We start from the raw sequence: 17,473 nt of genomic DNA, 5'->3' as shown, positions 1-17,473 counted from the left end.
AAATAAACCTCGTGTATATCTATCTTAAGTATATTTTACTTTATTTACAATATTAAATTAATAAAATATTAACTATAATTTGTCTTGGTTCAATTAATTTAAAGTTTTTACAATATTTCGCGGCGCCCCTGTGTTTTCATGTAGGCGCAGAGTTTGGGAAGACTTTTAAAAGATTCGTTACAATACAATCCTTAAACAAAAACAAATTAGGAAAAGAATACGATTTTTAAAATGTAAATCAGAACAGCAAACACACTCACTATATTTATAACAGTTGTCTGTTATAAAACAACCTTCCATACATACTTTAATAATAATAAACATCTGATGTAGACTCCCGTGTACGCCTATTAAATTATATATGCACATTTTTTGCTGCACTTCATTTAAACTTATTTCATTTGAAAGTGAAACGTGTTCTTTGAATTCTTTAATTTAATAAAGTGGACACAATTGCTTAAATATTAGATTTTATTAACATTAATTATTTATACAATTATTATTAATATTAATGAAATTGTATGTACAATTTTATTGTATATATAATCAACAGTCTTAATGAAATATTATGATTCTATTCTAAGTCCCTTTAAAATTAAGGGAAAAATGATAAATATAGAGGAAGAAAATGTTAAAAAACCAAGGAAAGAATAAAAAGATTAAGAGAGGTTGATGAATATAAAGAGAGAAAAAAATGTGAAAACTAGAGAATGTGTACACAAATTAAGATCAGAAGAATTATATCAAACCAAAGGGTAATTAAATGATTGGCTGTAAAAAACAAATAAACAAAATGATGATCAACTCTGACTTAGGGAGAATATTGTCCAACAATATCAGAGTAATGAACTAAAAGATAAGAAGTTTTTGCAATTTATTAAAGAAATCGGGCAGGTATGAATCAGAGTATATGTTGTTCTTGTGAGGGTCTGTTTTTCAGTCACTGAAGGTAACTTTAATGTGGATAAAGTTAAACTAGAAAATCCAAAAATAATACGATTCTGAATTATAATTTTCAATTAATATTAAATAATCAGATGTTTCACCAAATCTATTACATATACGCATATTTAATAAATAATGCCTGTTAAATTACATATACACAAAACTTCTGATTTTTTTTAATTTTTTTATTGTTATTATTGAATTATTGTAAAATATTTTTTACAATCATGAGTTAATTATTAATAAATCAATTTATTTAAATTAAAGAAAAAGTTAAAAAGAAAGAAGATAAGTCTGGTTTGAACTGATGTGTCTTCCCTTCTAAGACCCAAATATTTCATTTGGCTATAACTTTGGAACCAATGAGAATTAGTATTACTTGTGATATGTTGTTGAAGAGCTTTCAATGAGGGCTTAATATTGCATATAAGAAAAAGTCCAAAATCCAGATTTATTTGGATTTTAGAGTTTTTTGGACACCTTTAATTCAATCGATTGCAATCAAAAAGGAAGGTGCACAAATAGATGTTACAACAGTCTTAAATCCAAAATTTCAACATCCTACACCTAATTGTTTCCGAGTTATGGGAGATACGTACATACATACATATGTATGTACAGATGTCATGCCAATATTAGTCAAAATGGATATTTCCGTTGAAATCTGATAACCAAAATTTTTTGTGATCACAATACTTACTTTACTTTGTACAAAGAAGTAAAAATTTGTTCTGAGGAAAACTGCTCATTTCTGAATGGTGTTTACAGTATATATTATATACTACTGTAAACAAGATACCCCATTGCTACTTTGTTAATATTACTACAACAATAACAAGTTCTTAAAAATAATTAATATTGTGAGAAAAGTAATTCATATTTTATACAAAAATTTTATTTTTATATAGAAAATAAATTATTATTAATTTTTAATCAAAGTAATGATACAAAATCATTTGTAGGAAATAGGAACAAAAATATTTTAAAATGGAAATAAAACATATAATATAGAAATCTTTAAAAAAAGATCCTAATAATGGAGTTTTATGTTTTCACTAGTTGTTTTCTTCTTCTTTGGTGTCAGGCTTTGCAAGTCTATCTTCAATGTTATCCGATGTTGGAAGTTGCTTATAAAATTTGTTTAGCTCTTTGAATTAAATGATCTTTGCAGAGCTTAACAAGTCATTTTTCTTTTGTTTCAATATACAGAGCCTACCCTCACAGTGAGAAATAAGATTTATTGAGAGACTGTGGGTTTTTTCCTTTCAATGTCAACTTTTTAAATTCCTTTTTTACAACTTGTTTTTACAAATGCATTAATGATCTTCTTATTGAAACCACATGCAGTAATTAAATGAAACCTTTTGTTACTGTAAGTAAAAAGTTGTCATGCAATAAAACGTTAACTACAAATGTATTAGATTTATCTGGAGCCAGATGGATTATCTGAAACCTACCAGGTTGGTCTAGTGGTGAACGCGTCTTTCCAGGAAGTCAAGAGTTCCAGTGTTCAAGTCCTAGTAAAGTCAGTTATTTTTACACGGATTTGAATACTAGATCGTGGATACCGGTGTTCTTTTGTGGTTGGGTTTCAATTAACCACATATCTCAGGAATGATTGAACTGAGACTGTACAAGGGCTGCACTTCATTTACACTCATACATATCCTCAGAACTATTATCTGAACGGTAATTACCAGAGGCTAAAACAGGAAAAAGATGGATTATCTGAGCCCAACCTTCAGGAGTATAAACTGTGGTGTTTTTTTGATTTTGATTGTATTTTGGAATGTGCTGAGTGACATTCCATATGGGAATATCCCAATTCAGAAAAGGCATGATCAGTTGGTAAATTATTGTGGGTGTTTACAGCATGTACACACATACGATTCTTAAGTTATAGTTCTGCGCTTGTCCGCCACAGCTGTCTAACATCATTCTTACATGTATAACATCTGATATGACATTTATAAATACATGAGACGTTTTCAGTACTCCCCCTAATCCCTTCTGTTTCATCCCAAGTGAAACAGTAGACAGCTGCATTTACTAGGTTGTAAATGGTTAAATTCTATAATGCAAGTTTTCTTGCATAAAAATATGATCAGCTGCTTCTTTTGGTGTTCGAGAACAGCCTGCAGATCAAAGCTGAAAATTAGAACATCTTTATTATCTTTTGCCATTATCATTCACTCTTTTGAGTTCTAGCTGCTACTTTTCTCACTCAGTGTCTCATAGCTCTTAATTATGTAAACATTTTTCATCCTCATTTAAATCAAACTCAACATGTTTTTACACACGTCTTTTAGGTTTGTGTTATTTTAATTTATAAGATCTGAACACTTTCCAATATCTTTCAAATGTCAGTGCTTTTGTTCCTTGTACCTCAAATTTCTCAGTATATAAATCATACAAAACTCTTATATTAAGGTTTGAATCTAAAGATCAGAATTTGCAATTTTTCCTACAGCAGGGAGATCTAGGGGCAGAAAATTATAAAATATGTTCTTCAATACATCTAACATTGACTTCAGCCAACAATTGTGGTTTTTGTCCATTTTTTCCAGGTTCTAAAAAACCTTCAGGAGAAACTTTTTAAAAGTATCTCTGATAAGCCCTTCACTGATTCCAAGGGTATTAAGAAAGAATTCCTTGCATACATACTCTTTGTTACCTTGATAAGTTAATGAGTACTTTTTGAAGCTGTTTTTCTTGACTCACCAGAAACAAACTGTTCTTTTTAGCACAGTCATTTCAACAGTGATGGATGAAAAATTCATGTTGTGACTGCATGAATGTAAAGAATGAAAATGGTTATTTATTTATTTCTTTTCTGCCTTCTGAAATTTTGACATAAAATTCCTGATTTGAGCTGGTCAGACATGAGATGCCCTCATTGGTTTAGCAGGAACTAGTTTTCCTTTTGTTGTGATTGTGACGTAAGATTGGCCACTTAAACGAAGAGCTCTATATTTATTCTTTTTCTCTTGGAAGGATCAGTTTTCTTTCTCCTCAGTATGATTTTTGGGCAATAATTTTTTAACATTTTAACACATATTGAAATGGGCTTAAGGGCTTAAAAAAGCACAAAATATGCAGAATGTTGCAAGTTTTCAGATGGATTAATAATATTTTGAGGAATACAATAAATCTGAAATGATTTTCAACACAATAAAAGAACTTAAAATCTCTGTACACAGGCAATTATTTAAACAAAATAAACATGTGCCACTTTATTTTCAATTGTCCATTTTAAAAAGAAAACGTGTGTTTCAAAATTCTACACTTATTCCACACCCAACAAAGTACGTGAAGCATACAATAGATAACAGGAGGCGTATATCATGTTAGAATTAATAAATTCTAATACCTTATCGGTACCAAAAAATTTATTGAAAACTAGAATCATAAATATAATGAATCAAACAGCTTCAACGTTACAAAAACATGGATAACTGGGATGTATATCTATAATACATGTTGCCACTTAAAAATAAAAATTTAGACCTTAAATTTGAAGATTTGGAACAGTACTCCAGAAGGAATGATATTGAAATACATGGAATACTGCAATCTAAAGATGAAAATTTATATTCAATTATTGAAGAGGTTGGTTGGGCTCTTCATTTTCCTATTGAGAATAATATGATTGATGTTTGTCATTGGTACAAAAAAGAAATACTGAAGGAAGAGTACTTATTCTTGTGACATTTGTGAGAGCTTCTGACTAGAATGAATTGATGAAGAAAAGAAAGGTCAAAAGAAACCTTTCCATGCGTCATATGGATAGGCAGAATGACATTCCGGTCTACATAAATGGTATCGTGGATACCGGTGTTCTTTGGTGGTTGGGTTTCAATTAACCACACATCTCAGGTATGGTCGAACTGAGAATGTACAAGACTACACTTCATTCACACTCATACATATCATCCTCTGAAGTATTATCTAAAACGGTAGTTACCGGAGGCTAAACAGGAAAAAGAAAGAAAGAAAGAAAGGTCTACATAAATGAGAGTCTTAGTGTTGGAAGAAGAGTTTTTGGTGCTGCCAAGGTTATAAAAAAAATAAGTTTTACAAATATCTCTGGATAAAAGATGGAAAAATACTGTTTAGTAAAGATGAAGGAAGCCCTGTAATAGTGCTTAAGTAATTATAATATATTGATTCTTCGTAGAATTATTTAGATACGAGAGGAGTTGTATTTATCTTTATATGTTTTTATAATGGATAAGTTGGTGTTTTACATTGACTGTAAGTAGTGATGAACATTTTTAATAATACATCAAAATAATAGTATAAGGAAAAATTTTGATTTGTAGAAGATTTGAGTAGAATGGTAAGTATGCCTAAAGTTATTTTATTAACAGAGGTTTGGGCACACGATTATGATATGTATAAATATAAGATTGAAGATTATTTTTGTTTTTATAATTGTAATAGTAACTATAGAGCAGGTGGAGTGGTTGCATTTGTTCACAAAGAAATTGACTGCAAATCTATCAATTTGACATTATTATCGGCAGATGAATTAAGACTTAAATGTAGGCATGGGAATTTTGATTATATTATTGCTTGTTTCTATCGTTTTAATTTTTATTCAGAAAGTATTTTTGTAAAGGAGGCTAATTCTCATTTACTAAATCTGAAAGACAATAATCTGTTTTTTCTGGGGATATTAAATTGAATGTTTTGTATGATAATTTAACGACTGATAAATACAAATTTATGTTAAGATAGTGATGGTCTACATTTGCTGACTAATCTTATTACTCGTAGAGCTAGTGGAACGTGTATTAATCCGTTTAACTTCAATAATTTTAGATAAGCCTATCTACAATGATTATTTCATTGTTGTTGTATTAAGACACTGGAATAAATAATCACTCCATGGTTATTTTATACATTGCTAAAAGCATAATTGATAAGAAAGTAATAATAACTGATAAAAATGTAATTAAATCAAAAATGGATTTTACTAAACTTAGATTAGCTTTACAGAATATAGACTGGAATAATTTATATAAATGTTGACGCTGTGTATGCTTTTTTTACATTTAATCTTTCTGATTGTGTTTCTAAGGTGATTACTTTTTATCATAACTCTAATAAATATAAAATTCTGAAACCTTGGATAAATGTTAATTTAGTTAGAAAAATAGAGAAAAGAAATATTCTTTATAGGAGGTAAATAATGAACCTGGGAATAATAGGTTGCTCCAGTATTATATTAAATACACTAAATGTTTCGGTGACCAGTCTAAACGTCACCGTTCCGGTAAAAAAGTCTAAACAGATATATTTTAATGAAATGCTAGATAGTTGTGAGGATTCTAAGTTCCAGTGGAATAGAGTCAATAAGCTTATTAATAATAATAATATAGATAAATGTAAGGATGTAGGGGATATAACATCTGAGGAGGGGAATATTGTAAGTGATAATTTTTTGAAAGCCCAGTGTTTTAACAAGTATTTTCTAGAAATACCACACAAAATTAATAAATTGGAGCTAGACAACATAAATGATTCTGGCAGAAGTGACTTCAGTACATTTTTTAGGGAGTAGTCTCCTAACAATTCTATGTTTTTTATCCAACTGTTGCTAATCAATTACTTGATATCATAAGATCTATGAAAAATAAGAAATTGGTTGGAATAGATGGGTTGGCAGTAAATATAATAAAAATGGTCGGCAGATATAATATGTCATCCTTTGGTCTGTATATTTATAAGTATGGAATCAGGAGTATTCCCTTCTCAAATGAAGAAAGCCTATAGTAGTGCCTATTATTAAAAGTAATGATAGGAAAATTTTAGGTAACTATAGACCGATTGCATTGTTGCCAATCCTTTCAAAATTATAGGAGAAACTTATTAAAAAATGGTTAGGAAACTATTTAGAAAATATACATTTTTTAGTGGGAATCAGTTTAGGTTTAGAAAGGGGAAAAGTGCTGAAAATGCATTATTGATATTTATATCTAAATTGATTCATAATAAAAACGATGACAGCAGGACAGCAGGTTTATTGCTGAATTTTAAAAAGGCATTTGGTGAAATTAAATGAGAGAAGTTATTGGAAAAGCTAAGGGTGGCTGGAATTAGAGGTGTGTGCAATAACTGGTTTAAGTCTTATTTGAGTGGTAGATACTAACAAGTTAGACTCAGTAATGCACTTAGTGAGAGGAGCCGAGGTAATGTATGTAGTTCCCCAAGAACTGTATTTGGGTCGGTGTTATTTCTTGTATATATTAATGATTTATGTTGAGGCTCTTTTCGGGGGCATATGACCACCTTTGCAGATGATACAGCACTTTGTTACTTGTCATCCTCTCAGTCTGGAATTAAAAATGACATGGAGGCTGACCTAAGGGTCATAAGATGGTGACTTGTGACAAATGGAATTTCATTAAATGTAAATAAGGCAAATTACATGAACATCAATTTGCAAAGTATGACAGAAAATGTTGGAAGTATTAAATATCACTCGGTGGGATGTAAAGTTAATACTGGTTGTTCATGTGAGGAAATTTCACATGCTACATCTGTGAAATACTTGGGCATTACTTTGGACAATAGATTATCCTGGAATGTTCATATTACTAATCTCAAAAAGCAATTACGTGTTTGTATACATAAATTCTATTATTTAAAAAAATATTGCCCTTTTTGAGTTCTGAAATCGCTGTATTATGCTTTAGTAGAGTCAAGGTTAAATTATGAGGTGGAGCCTACTACAGTGTTTTTAGATATGTTTATAATTCTCAGAAGCATGTAGTACGTATAATATTGGGCAAACATAGACGACATGAATCCTTCCCATTTTTCAGAGGCCTTACGATCTTGCCACTGCGTCATATGTCTTTCTATAGAATACTAATCATGTGTTATGAAGGCTGTAAACAGTACAGGATCCTTGGTACTTTGGTTACGAGGACGCCACAAGCAGATAGAGTAGCTCATCCTAGGTCAAGAATTGAAATTTAAACATTTTTATTCATACTTAGGTCCAAAAATATTTAATCACTTACCAAGGGAATTTAAATTCATAGAAGACTCTAAAAGGTTTTCACTATCAATTTATGATTGATTGTTGTCAGTTGAAGATGTAGAGAGTTTTTCTAATTGATTGGCCTGTGATTCTGGGTGAAATCAATGACTCTAAAAGTTTAATGTTTTTATTAATTTTTATTATCTTTATTTTTTTATCATTATTTTTCTTTCAATTTTATCTAGGATTAATTTAATTTTCAATTTTATCACTGTATTTTTGTATTGTATTTATGTTCCTGAGTTATTTAATCTGTATGTATGTTTGTATATATAATCTTGTCACTAGCTGAAATTTTAGTATGCAAGATTTCTTGTATCATGCAATTAATTTTGAAATCCACCTTGGAAATCCATACTTGACCATTATTCAATAAATGAATAGTTTATTATTTTACTGACTGAAAATAAATGGATGGTAACCTCCAATAGAGTTGTTACTATATGGGATACCTAGTTCCACAAGATTATGTAATAACTGTTTACTTTTATTATTTTACTTCTATTTTATATTGTTTGGTTGTATGTCTACTAAGCTTATCCATTAAGAATTTATAACTGTAAATAATTTTATTTCCACTTGTAATTCTGTTTATATTGTGGAATAAAGGTTATGGTTATTATTATTTTTCAAAGATTACAGTTGTAAATATTTATAACCAAATACAGAGAGTCAGGCATAAAGAAGCTAGAAGGTTGCCCCACAACAGTGAATTTAGCCCAGCCCGTATTACCGTTTACATACAGTTTAACATAAATATTTTACTAATCTCCCAAGGAATAACTCAAGTAAAGTTCTTCAAACCACAACCTACAAAGAATTGGAACACAATCCCAAACTCCATCCATCTTAACTAAAAATAAATATATAATCGCTGCTAAAAAGTAAATACTCACCAGATAAATACAAAACCCAGCAGCAGTGGACTGATGTACAGGCTCTTCAATGATTAGGGATTAAAATATTTTCCAATATCCTTGTGTTTTGTTTTGTTCCAGACTCTGTTTGGAACCTTGTCATTTTATTCAGACAATGAACAACAATGCATTCCTTTTGTTACAATACCATTGTTCTCGTTTATCTGAAATCTTCTAAACTATTTTGCGTTTACATAATTATTTGTTAATAACACGCTGTAATTTTAGAACATAAAAACAACTAAATTTTTTCATGTTATTTATTTTCGAAATATATTATCGGCAGCAACCAATACAGAGTGTAAAAAACTGTGAATATATAACAGTAGGAATCTAACTTACACGCTATCTCTATGAGACTGGATAAGTAAAAACAAGTAAAAAGGAACAACTAGTTGTCAAGTATCAACACATTTGTGAAGTAAATAAGTAAAAACATGTAGTAAGTGTATTATCAAATATAAGTTACTCTCTTAATATAATATAATCATTTTTTTGTCTTTCTTTCTTTCTTTAATATGCGTACTTTTAATTGCTATTGAACCACAGTATAGTAAAAGTACTGTAAATCATCACTGAAACTCAATAATTCATTGACATCAACTAGTAGAAGGTTTTTTTTTTTTTTTTGTCTTCAGTCATTTGACTGGTTTGATGCAGCTCTCCAAGATTCCCTATCTAGTGCTAGTCGTTTCATTTCAGTATACCCTCTACATCCTACATCCCCAACAATTTGTTTTATATACTCCAAACGTGGCCTGCCTACACAATTTTTCCCTTCTACCTGTCCTTCCAATATTAAAGCGACTATTCCAGGATGCCTTAGTATGTGGCCTATAAGTCTGTCTCTTCTTTTAACTATATTTTTCAAAATGCTTCTTTCTTCATCTATTTGCCGCAATACCTCTTCATTTGTCACTTTATCCACCCATCTGATTTTTAACATTCTCCTATAGCACCACATTTCAAAAGCTTCTAATCTTTTCTTCTCAGATACTCCGATTGTCCAAGTTTCACTTCCATATAAAGCGACACTCCAAACATACACTTTCAAAAATCTTTTCCTGACATTTAAATTAATTTTTGATGTAAACAAATTATATTTCTTACTGAAGGCTCGTTTAGCTTGTGCTATTCGGCATTTTATATCGCTCCTGCTTCGTCCATCTTTAGTAATTTTACTTCCCAAATAACAAAATTCTTCTACCTCCATAATCTTTTCTCCTCCTATTTTCACATTCAGCGGTCCATCTTTGTTATTTCTACTACATTTCATTACTTTTGTTTTGTTCTTGTTTATTTTCATGCGATAGTTCTTGCGTAGGACTTCATCTATGCCGTTCATTGTTTCTTCTAAATCCTTTTTACTCTCGGCTAGAATTACTATATCATCAGCAAATCGTAGCATCTTTATCTTTTCACCTTGTACTGTTACTCCGAATCGAAATTGTTCTTTAACATCATTAACTGCTAGTTCCATGTAAAGATTAAAAAGTAACGGAGATAGGGAACATCCTTGTCGGACTCCCTTTCTTATTAGGGCTTCTTTTTTATGTTCTTCAATTGTTATTGTTGCTGTTTGGTTCCTGTACATGTTAGCAATTGTTCTTCTATCTCTGTATTTGAACCCTAATTTTTTTAAAATGCTGAACATTTTATTCCAGTCTACGTTATCGAAAGCCTTTTCTAGGTCTATAAACGCCAAGTATGTTGGTTTGTTTTTCTTTAATCTTCCTTCTACTACTAATCTGAGGCCTAAAATTGCTTCCCTTGTCCCTATACTTTTCCTGAAACCAAATTGGTCTTCTCCTAACACTTCTTCCACTCTCCTCTCAATTCTTCTGTATAAAATTCTAGTTAAGATTTTTGATGCATGACTAGTTAAACTAATTGTTCTGTATTCTTCACATTTATCTGCCCCTGCTTTCTTTGGTATCATAACTATAACACTTTTTTTGAAGTCTGATGGAAATTCCCCATTTTCATAAATATTACACACCAGTTTGTATAATCTATCAATCGCTTCCTCACCTGCACTGCGCAGTAATTCTACAGGTATTCCGTCTATTCCAGGAGCCTTTCTGCAATTTAAATCTTTTAATGCTCTCTTAAATTCAGATCTTAGTATTGTTTCTCCCATTTCATCCTCCTCAACTTCCTCTTCTTCCTCTATAACACCATTTTCTAATTCATTTCCTCCGTATAACTCTTCAATATATTCCACCCATCTATCGACTTTACCTTTCGTATTATATATTGGTGTACCATCTTTGTTTAACACATTATTAGATTTTAATTTATGTACCCCAAAATTTTCCTTAACTTTCCTGTATGCTCCGTCTATTTTACCAATGTTCATTTCTCTTTCCACTTCTGAACACTTTTCTTTAATCCACTCTTCTTTCACCAGTTTGCACTTCCTGTTTATAGCATTTCTTAATTTCCGATAGTTCCTTTTACTTTCTTCATCACTAGCATTCTTATATTTTCTACGTTCATCCATCAGCTGCAATATATCGTCTGAAACCCAAGGTTTTCTACCGGTTCTCTTTATTCCGCCTAAGTTTGCTTCTGCTGATTTAAGAATTTCCTTTTTAACATTCTCCCATTCTTCTTCTACATTTTCTACCTTATCTATTTTACTCAGACCTCTTGCGATGTCCTCCTCAAAAATCTTCTTTACCTCCTCTTCCTCAAGCTTCTCTAAATTCCACCGATTCATCTGACACCTTTTCTTCAGGTTTTTAAACCCCAATCTACATTTCATTATCACCAAATTATGGTCGCTATCAATGTCTGCTCCAGGGTAAGTTTTGCAGTCAACGAGTTGATTTCTAAATCTTTGCTTAACCATGATATAATCTATCTGATACCTTCCAGTATCGCCTGGCTTTTTCCAAGTGTATATTCTTCTATTATGATTTTTAAATTGGGTGTTGGCAATTACTAAATTATACTTCGTGCAAAATTCTATAAGTCGGTCCCCTCTTTCATTCCTTTTGCCCAGCCCGTATTCACCCACTATATTTCCTTCCTTGCCTTTTCCAATGCTTGCATTCCAATCTCCAACTATTATTAAATTTTCATCTCCTTTTACGTGTTTAATTGCTTCATCAATCTCTTCGTATACACACTCTACCTCATCATCATCATGGGCGCTTGTAGGCATATAGACGTTAACAATCGTTGTCGGTTTAGGTTTTGATTTTATCCTTATTACAATGATTCTATCGCTATGCATTTTGAAATACTCCACTCTCCTCCCTATCTTCTTGTTCATCACGAAACCTACTCCTGCCTGCCCATTATTTGACGCTGAGTTAATTACTCTAAAATCACCTGACCAAAAGTCGCCTTCCTCTTCCCACCGAACCTCACTAATTCCTACTATATCCACATTTGTCCTACCCATTTCCCTTTTTAAATTTTCTAGCCTACCAACCTTTTTCAAGCTTCTAACATTCCACGCTCCGACTCGTAGAATGTTATTTTTTAATTTTCTGGTGACCCCTTCCTTAGTAGTCCCCACCCGGAGATCCGAACGGGGGACTATTTTACCTCCGGAATATTTTACCAAGGAAGGCGCCTCCATTATTTCTATGTGAAAATGCAGAGAGCCACATTTTCTTGGAAAAAAAGCAGCTGTAGTTTTCCATTGCTTTCAGCTGCGCAGTACTCAGAGGATTGAGTGATGTTGATACGGCCGTTTAAGTCGTCCTGACTCACGCCCCTAACAACTACTGAAAGAGCTGCTGCCCTCTTTCAGGAATCATTCCTTAGTCTGGCTCTCAACAGATACCTCTCCGATATGGTTGCACCTTCGGTCCAGCTACTCTGTATCCCTGAGCACTCAAGCCCCCTCACCAACGGCAAGGTCTCATGATTCATAGAGGAGGAGTAGAAGGTTAACAGAAGAGAACCTTAAAAAATTACTGTTGATAGATTTTCAAAATAAATGTAAAGGTTTGCTTGATATTGAGTTGGCAGACCCACTTAATTTATTCAGTTTTTGAATACAGTTATTAGAATTTAATTTGTACAAGAAACGCCAATTTTTTAATTGTTAATTAATTATGCAATTTCATTTATTATTACAGTTTTTTGGAACAAATTAATGATTTAATTACATTACTTAAAATTAAACTGCTCAAAATAACCAGATAAAACATTTATCATGATCTAAATTGTTCTAAAATTAATTATTTTATCTGTTAATAGCTTTAAAAAATTACTATGTTCACTTATATTTAAAAAATGGAAAATTATTTGAAAGTTAATTTGCGATAACATTCTAATTTGAGATATTATAAGTAGTGCTGCTGATTTGATATTGTATTCTTAGCGAGCCCTGAATTTGCTTAAAAATTAAATTGCAATGAAATACATTACATAATTCATTTATGGTTAGTTATTGTAACTAACCATAAAATGTGCAGTTTACTGTAGTAAGTTACCACCAACTTGATTAAATTTAGTGAAGTCTTAATCTGTTAAGATAAAACAATAAACAATTGAAATAGGGTAAATTTTTAATTAATTCTCTAGTAATTTGCAAATTTTTAAAGTGGTCCTGCTAATTTGATGTTTGTAATAAAACCAATTTATAATACATCTCATAGTATTAACCACACTGAGTGATACCTGTAAATCCAATAACTCAATGGTAACTTGTATTTGATTTTTTTTGTCTTAGGGTCACCTGGTCCAAGAGGCCCTCCAGGAGTTCCTGGACCACCAGGATTTTGTGAATATTGTAATTACCCTGGAAATAATTACATCCATGCTGCATATGCAATGTCAAGATCCGGCGGTAATAATAAAGGACCTTAAAAACATCAACTGATTTAAGTTTTTATGATATACTGCCATGAGCAATTGAAAATGCATTAATATTATTTACTGCCATTTTTCAGCTTTTTTTAATTTACTGCCATTACTAGTTTTCTGAATTCAAGAATGAATTTGAGTGTTTTAATCATACCGTACAGTTTAGTTAATTAAATTAAAGTTGTGTGTTTTTATTGTGTCAAGATCAAATAGTACACTATTAAATTTTAATTATAATAAACATGTTCATATTAAATTACTTATTTTAGATGATATTTAAAATTTCGTTTTTATTAGTATTTGTAATGTATGATGTGGTCTCTTATGTGTTTTGTTCAATAAAAAAAATCTTTACTTGATAAGTAATTTTATTTGACTAATTTATCATATATAAATTAATGTCTGAAAACTTTTTGTTATGTTTTTCTAAATATACCCAGACAGTAAATGTAACCATTTCTGTAATCTAATTATAAAAATGGTCTGAAAATTTCACAATTTTTTATTTGTAGACCATAAAAATTGGTTTTTGAGTTACCTTACTTACTATATATATATTGTTTATTAGTAAATGTCCTACCTAATTGAGTTACAAACTGAACTTACCACTTCAGAGACATTTTTGGTCTTTGGAGAAACTTCAGTTTTTATGTTTAATTGTATAAAAGAAAAATATTGTAATTAATTGTTATAGTTATTAGTTTTAATTAATTGTTTTAGGAAATACTGCTGGCTGTTATTTACAAAAATAAAATTTGGATTTTTTTACTTAAGCTTAGAGTTCTGGGTCACCAGTTAAACGATAACAATAATTTTATGTTATCCTGAAGAGACATGGTTACGTCTATTTTGATATGCACAACAGTTTCTTAAACCCTCAAGAAGAGGATGACATTTATTAATATAATTTTTTTTAATTTATAGAGATACTGAGATGAAGCAAATTTGTCCAGTTTTATACTTTTTCTAAAAAAAAGAAGGAAAATAAATGAATTGTTGATTATAGGTTTTCTTCTTTTTTCTACATTTTAACAAGACTTTAAATAATTTAGATTCTAGTAACAATAATAACAATGCATATTAGAGTCAGCGTAAAGTGTTTTGTTGTGATTTGTATTTTCTTACAAAATTCTGCCCTTCCAAGAGTATTATATTTATGTATATATTAAATTAAATACATTTATATGTATTAAATATATATATTTTTTTTTTGTCTTCAGTCATTTGACTGGTTTGATGCAGCTCTCCAAGATTCCCTATCTAGTGCTAGTCGTTTCATTTCAGTATACCCTCTACATCCTACATCCCTAACAATTTGTTTTGTATTAAATATAAATCACCAAAAGATAATTAAATTACTGAGTCGCAGAATTTGCATATTCGCCCATAATAAATTTCAAAATTTTTAAAAAACATTTTTGACTAATTAAAGAATCTTAAAACAATATGTTTCTATAAAAATTATAGAATTTAATAACAACTAAAGAAGCAGGATTCTATAAAAATAGATTTTTAGAATTAATACTCTTATGTATTATGTAACTCTAATGGATTACGTCTTATGTATTTCACGTCTTATCTTTTTTTTGCTGTATTTTGGTGGTTCTTATTTTATTTAATATTAAATTTTATTAGCACAGTGACGGTCAATATGTTAATATATATATATATATATATATACATGCATATATATATTTATTATTATATTGATTTATTTTTTGTCTTCTGGTAACTAGTTAAACTGTATAGTAAATACTCTTTCTTTTTCTGTTTAGCTTCTGGAACCACTGTAAGGTATTACATCAGAGGATGGTATGAATGTAATTGAAGTGTAGTTTTGTATAGTTTCGGGTCAACCATTCCTGAGATGTGTGGTCAATTGAAACCAACCACCAAAGAACACCAGAATCCACAATCTAGTATTTGAATCCTTATAAAAGTAACTGCCTTTACTAGAATATGAACCTTAGACTCTATTGTTTTTTTTTTAATGATTAAACAACTGCCATGAATTTTTAAGCATTGGTAAAGAGCTGAAGAATCTGTATAAAAAAATTGAAGCCTGACTAAAAAGAAAAAGATCATCTCTTACCTTCCAAAAATAACTGCAGAATTAGTAGGCTTACTAGTCTATTAGTTTCATTGCTAATTTTTATTTCCAATCCATCCCTGTACATTGTGTTAAAAAAATTTATAATTAGGAAAAATCTGGAAAATAGTGACTTCATGATAGTAATATAGTTAAGGTCTCTTGACCTTTTTGTTAAGGTGATAGCATCTCAGCCTCTCATTGAGAAGTTTTGGATTGAACTTCTGGTCAGAATTGACATTTTCATATCCTGAAAAATTTATTTCTTCATACAAAATAACAAGAGGAGTTTAATTCTATAAGACAAAAATAATTAATTCAGTAATAATGATAATTTAAATAATACAAAATAATTTTTTATCTCTGATCAGATGTTAAAGATTCTATTTTATTATTGTTTACTTATTTTCTGATTCCTGTTCAGTAAACTGTTCGGATTTGACAACCAATCGTGTAATGACCCAATCATAATACTACAGTGCATGATCTTTAGTATTGTTACAAACTGTAATTAAACTACAGAATGTATTAAATTGAATTAATTGTTAAATTATTTATGTTTAAAAAGTTAAATATAGTTTATATAACAACACCCATAGTATGAAATGAAATTTCTACTTAAAAAATTAACCAGTGCTGGAAAAGGATGTTATCAGAATATTGCAGCCATGTTGTAGATGAAACAGAAAAACCTTACAATGAAAAAATTAAATACGGATGGTTACTGAATGACTAAGCGATTTAAAGGAACAAAACAGGGAAGGGAGGAGGCATTGTTTGATAAAGATGATTTGAATAAATAGATGTGTGACAATGAGTTATTAAAAAATAAGATTACAATTATGATGAAATTATGCAGCTATGGTAAGTAAAAATCTAATTGATGAAGAAAAAAGGTGAAAGAAAATGTAAAGGAACAGAAGTGGAAATTAAAATGCAGCACATATATAAAGGCAACAAAGATTTTTGTGATGTTTTTTGATCAGCAAGCAGCCTGTTGGAACAAGCCATGATGTCCTAAAATGAAAAAAATGGAAAGGCTACTCAACATTATTTAAAGCATGGTTAAATGGCACATCAAATAGAAATAAAGTTTTTATTTGATTACAGTTTCCTTCAGATCTTCTCTTATTTCTCTTATCCATCTGTATCCTGTCTTTCTGTTTTTTTTTTTCGAGTCAGGATTGTACTGTACTAGCTGTTTCAGAAGTCTTGAATCTTACATCCTCATGATATGTCCAAAGAATCCTCTCCTCTTATGCATGGTATCAGTAGTGGTTTCTAACTCTTTGTACACAACTTTGTCAGGCACGATCGACCACTGCTCGTTCTTCTAGTACTTTTTATTGATACAGGTTCTTCCAAATCTTCTTTCAATTTTCTGAGTCTATCTTTGATTGTTCAGGAAGAGTGTTTCTGCTGCATAAGTGACTTCTGGTTTTATAACTGTGTTGTAGTATCTTATTTTTGCATTTATTGATAGGTAGTTTTTATTGTAAGTAAACCACGTTAATTTTTGAGCTTTAGCTAGTTTGTTTCTTCTTATATGGGTTGAGATTTATTCATTTAGGTTGTTTGTTATTATTTTTCCAAGCTATTTAAATTGTGTTACTATTTTATTTTATTACTGTTTATGTTTACTTC

At 30.3% G+C, this 17,473-nt stretch overlaps 1 protein-coding gene across 4 annotated transcripts in view; it reads left to right on the top strand.

Annotated features, from left to right (window-relative positions):
- The window catches only part of LOC142329810 (uncharacterized), a 117,303-nt gene extending 103,197 nt beyond the window's left edge, over positions 1–14,106 (top strand). For all 4 annotated transcript variants that reach the window (XM_075374650.1, XM_075374651.1, XM_075374648.1 and 1 more), the window contains one exon: positions 13,607–14,106. In XM_075374650.1, the coding sequence (XP_075230765.1) occupies positions 13,607–13,743 (137 nt within the window). In that variant the 3' untranslated portion in view covers positions 13,744–14,106. The remainder of the gene's footprint in view (positions 1–13,606) is intronic.
- Positions 14,107–17,473: the final 3,367 nt, after the last annotated feature.

The sequence above is a fragment of the Lycorma delicatula genome, chromosome 9 (assembly GCF_047948215.1).
Source record: "Lycorma delicatula isolate Av1 chromosome 9, ASM4794821v1, whole genome shotgun sequence".
NCBI lineage: Eukaryota > Metazoa > Arthropoda > Insecta > Hemiptera > Fulgoridae > Lycorma > Lycorma delicatula.
The sequence above is the reverse complement of the archived record's forward strand: the minus strand, read 5'-3'. Positions and strand labels throughout refer to the sequence as shown.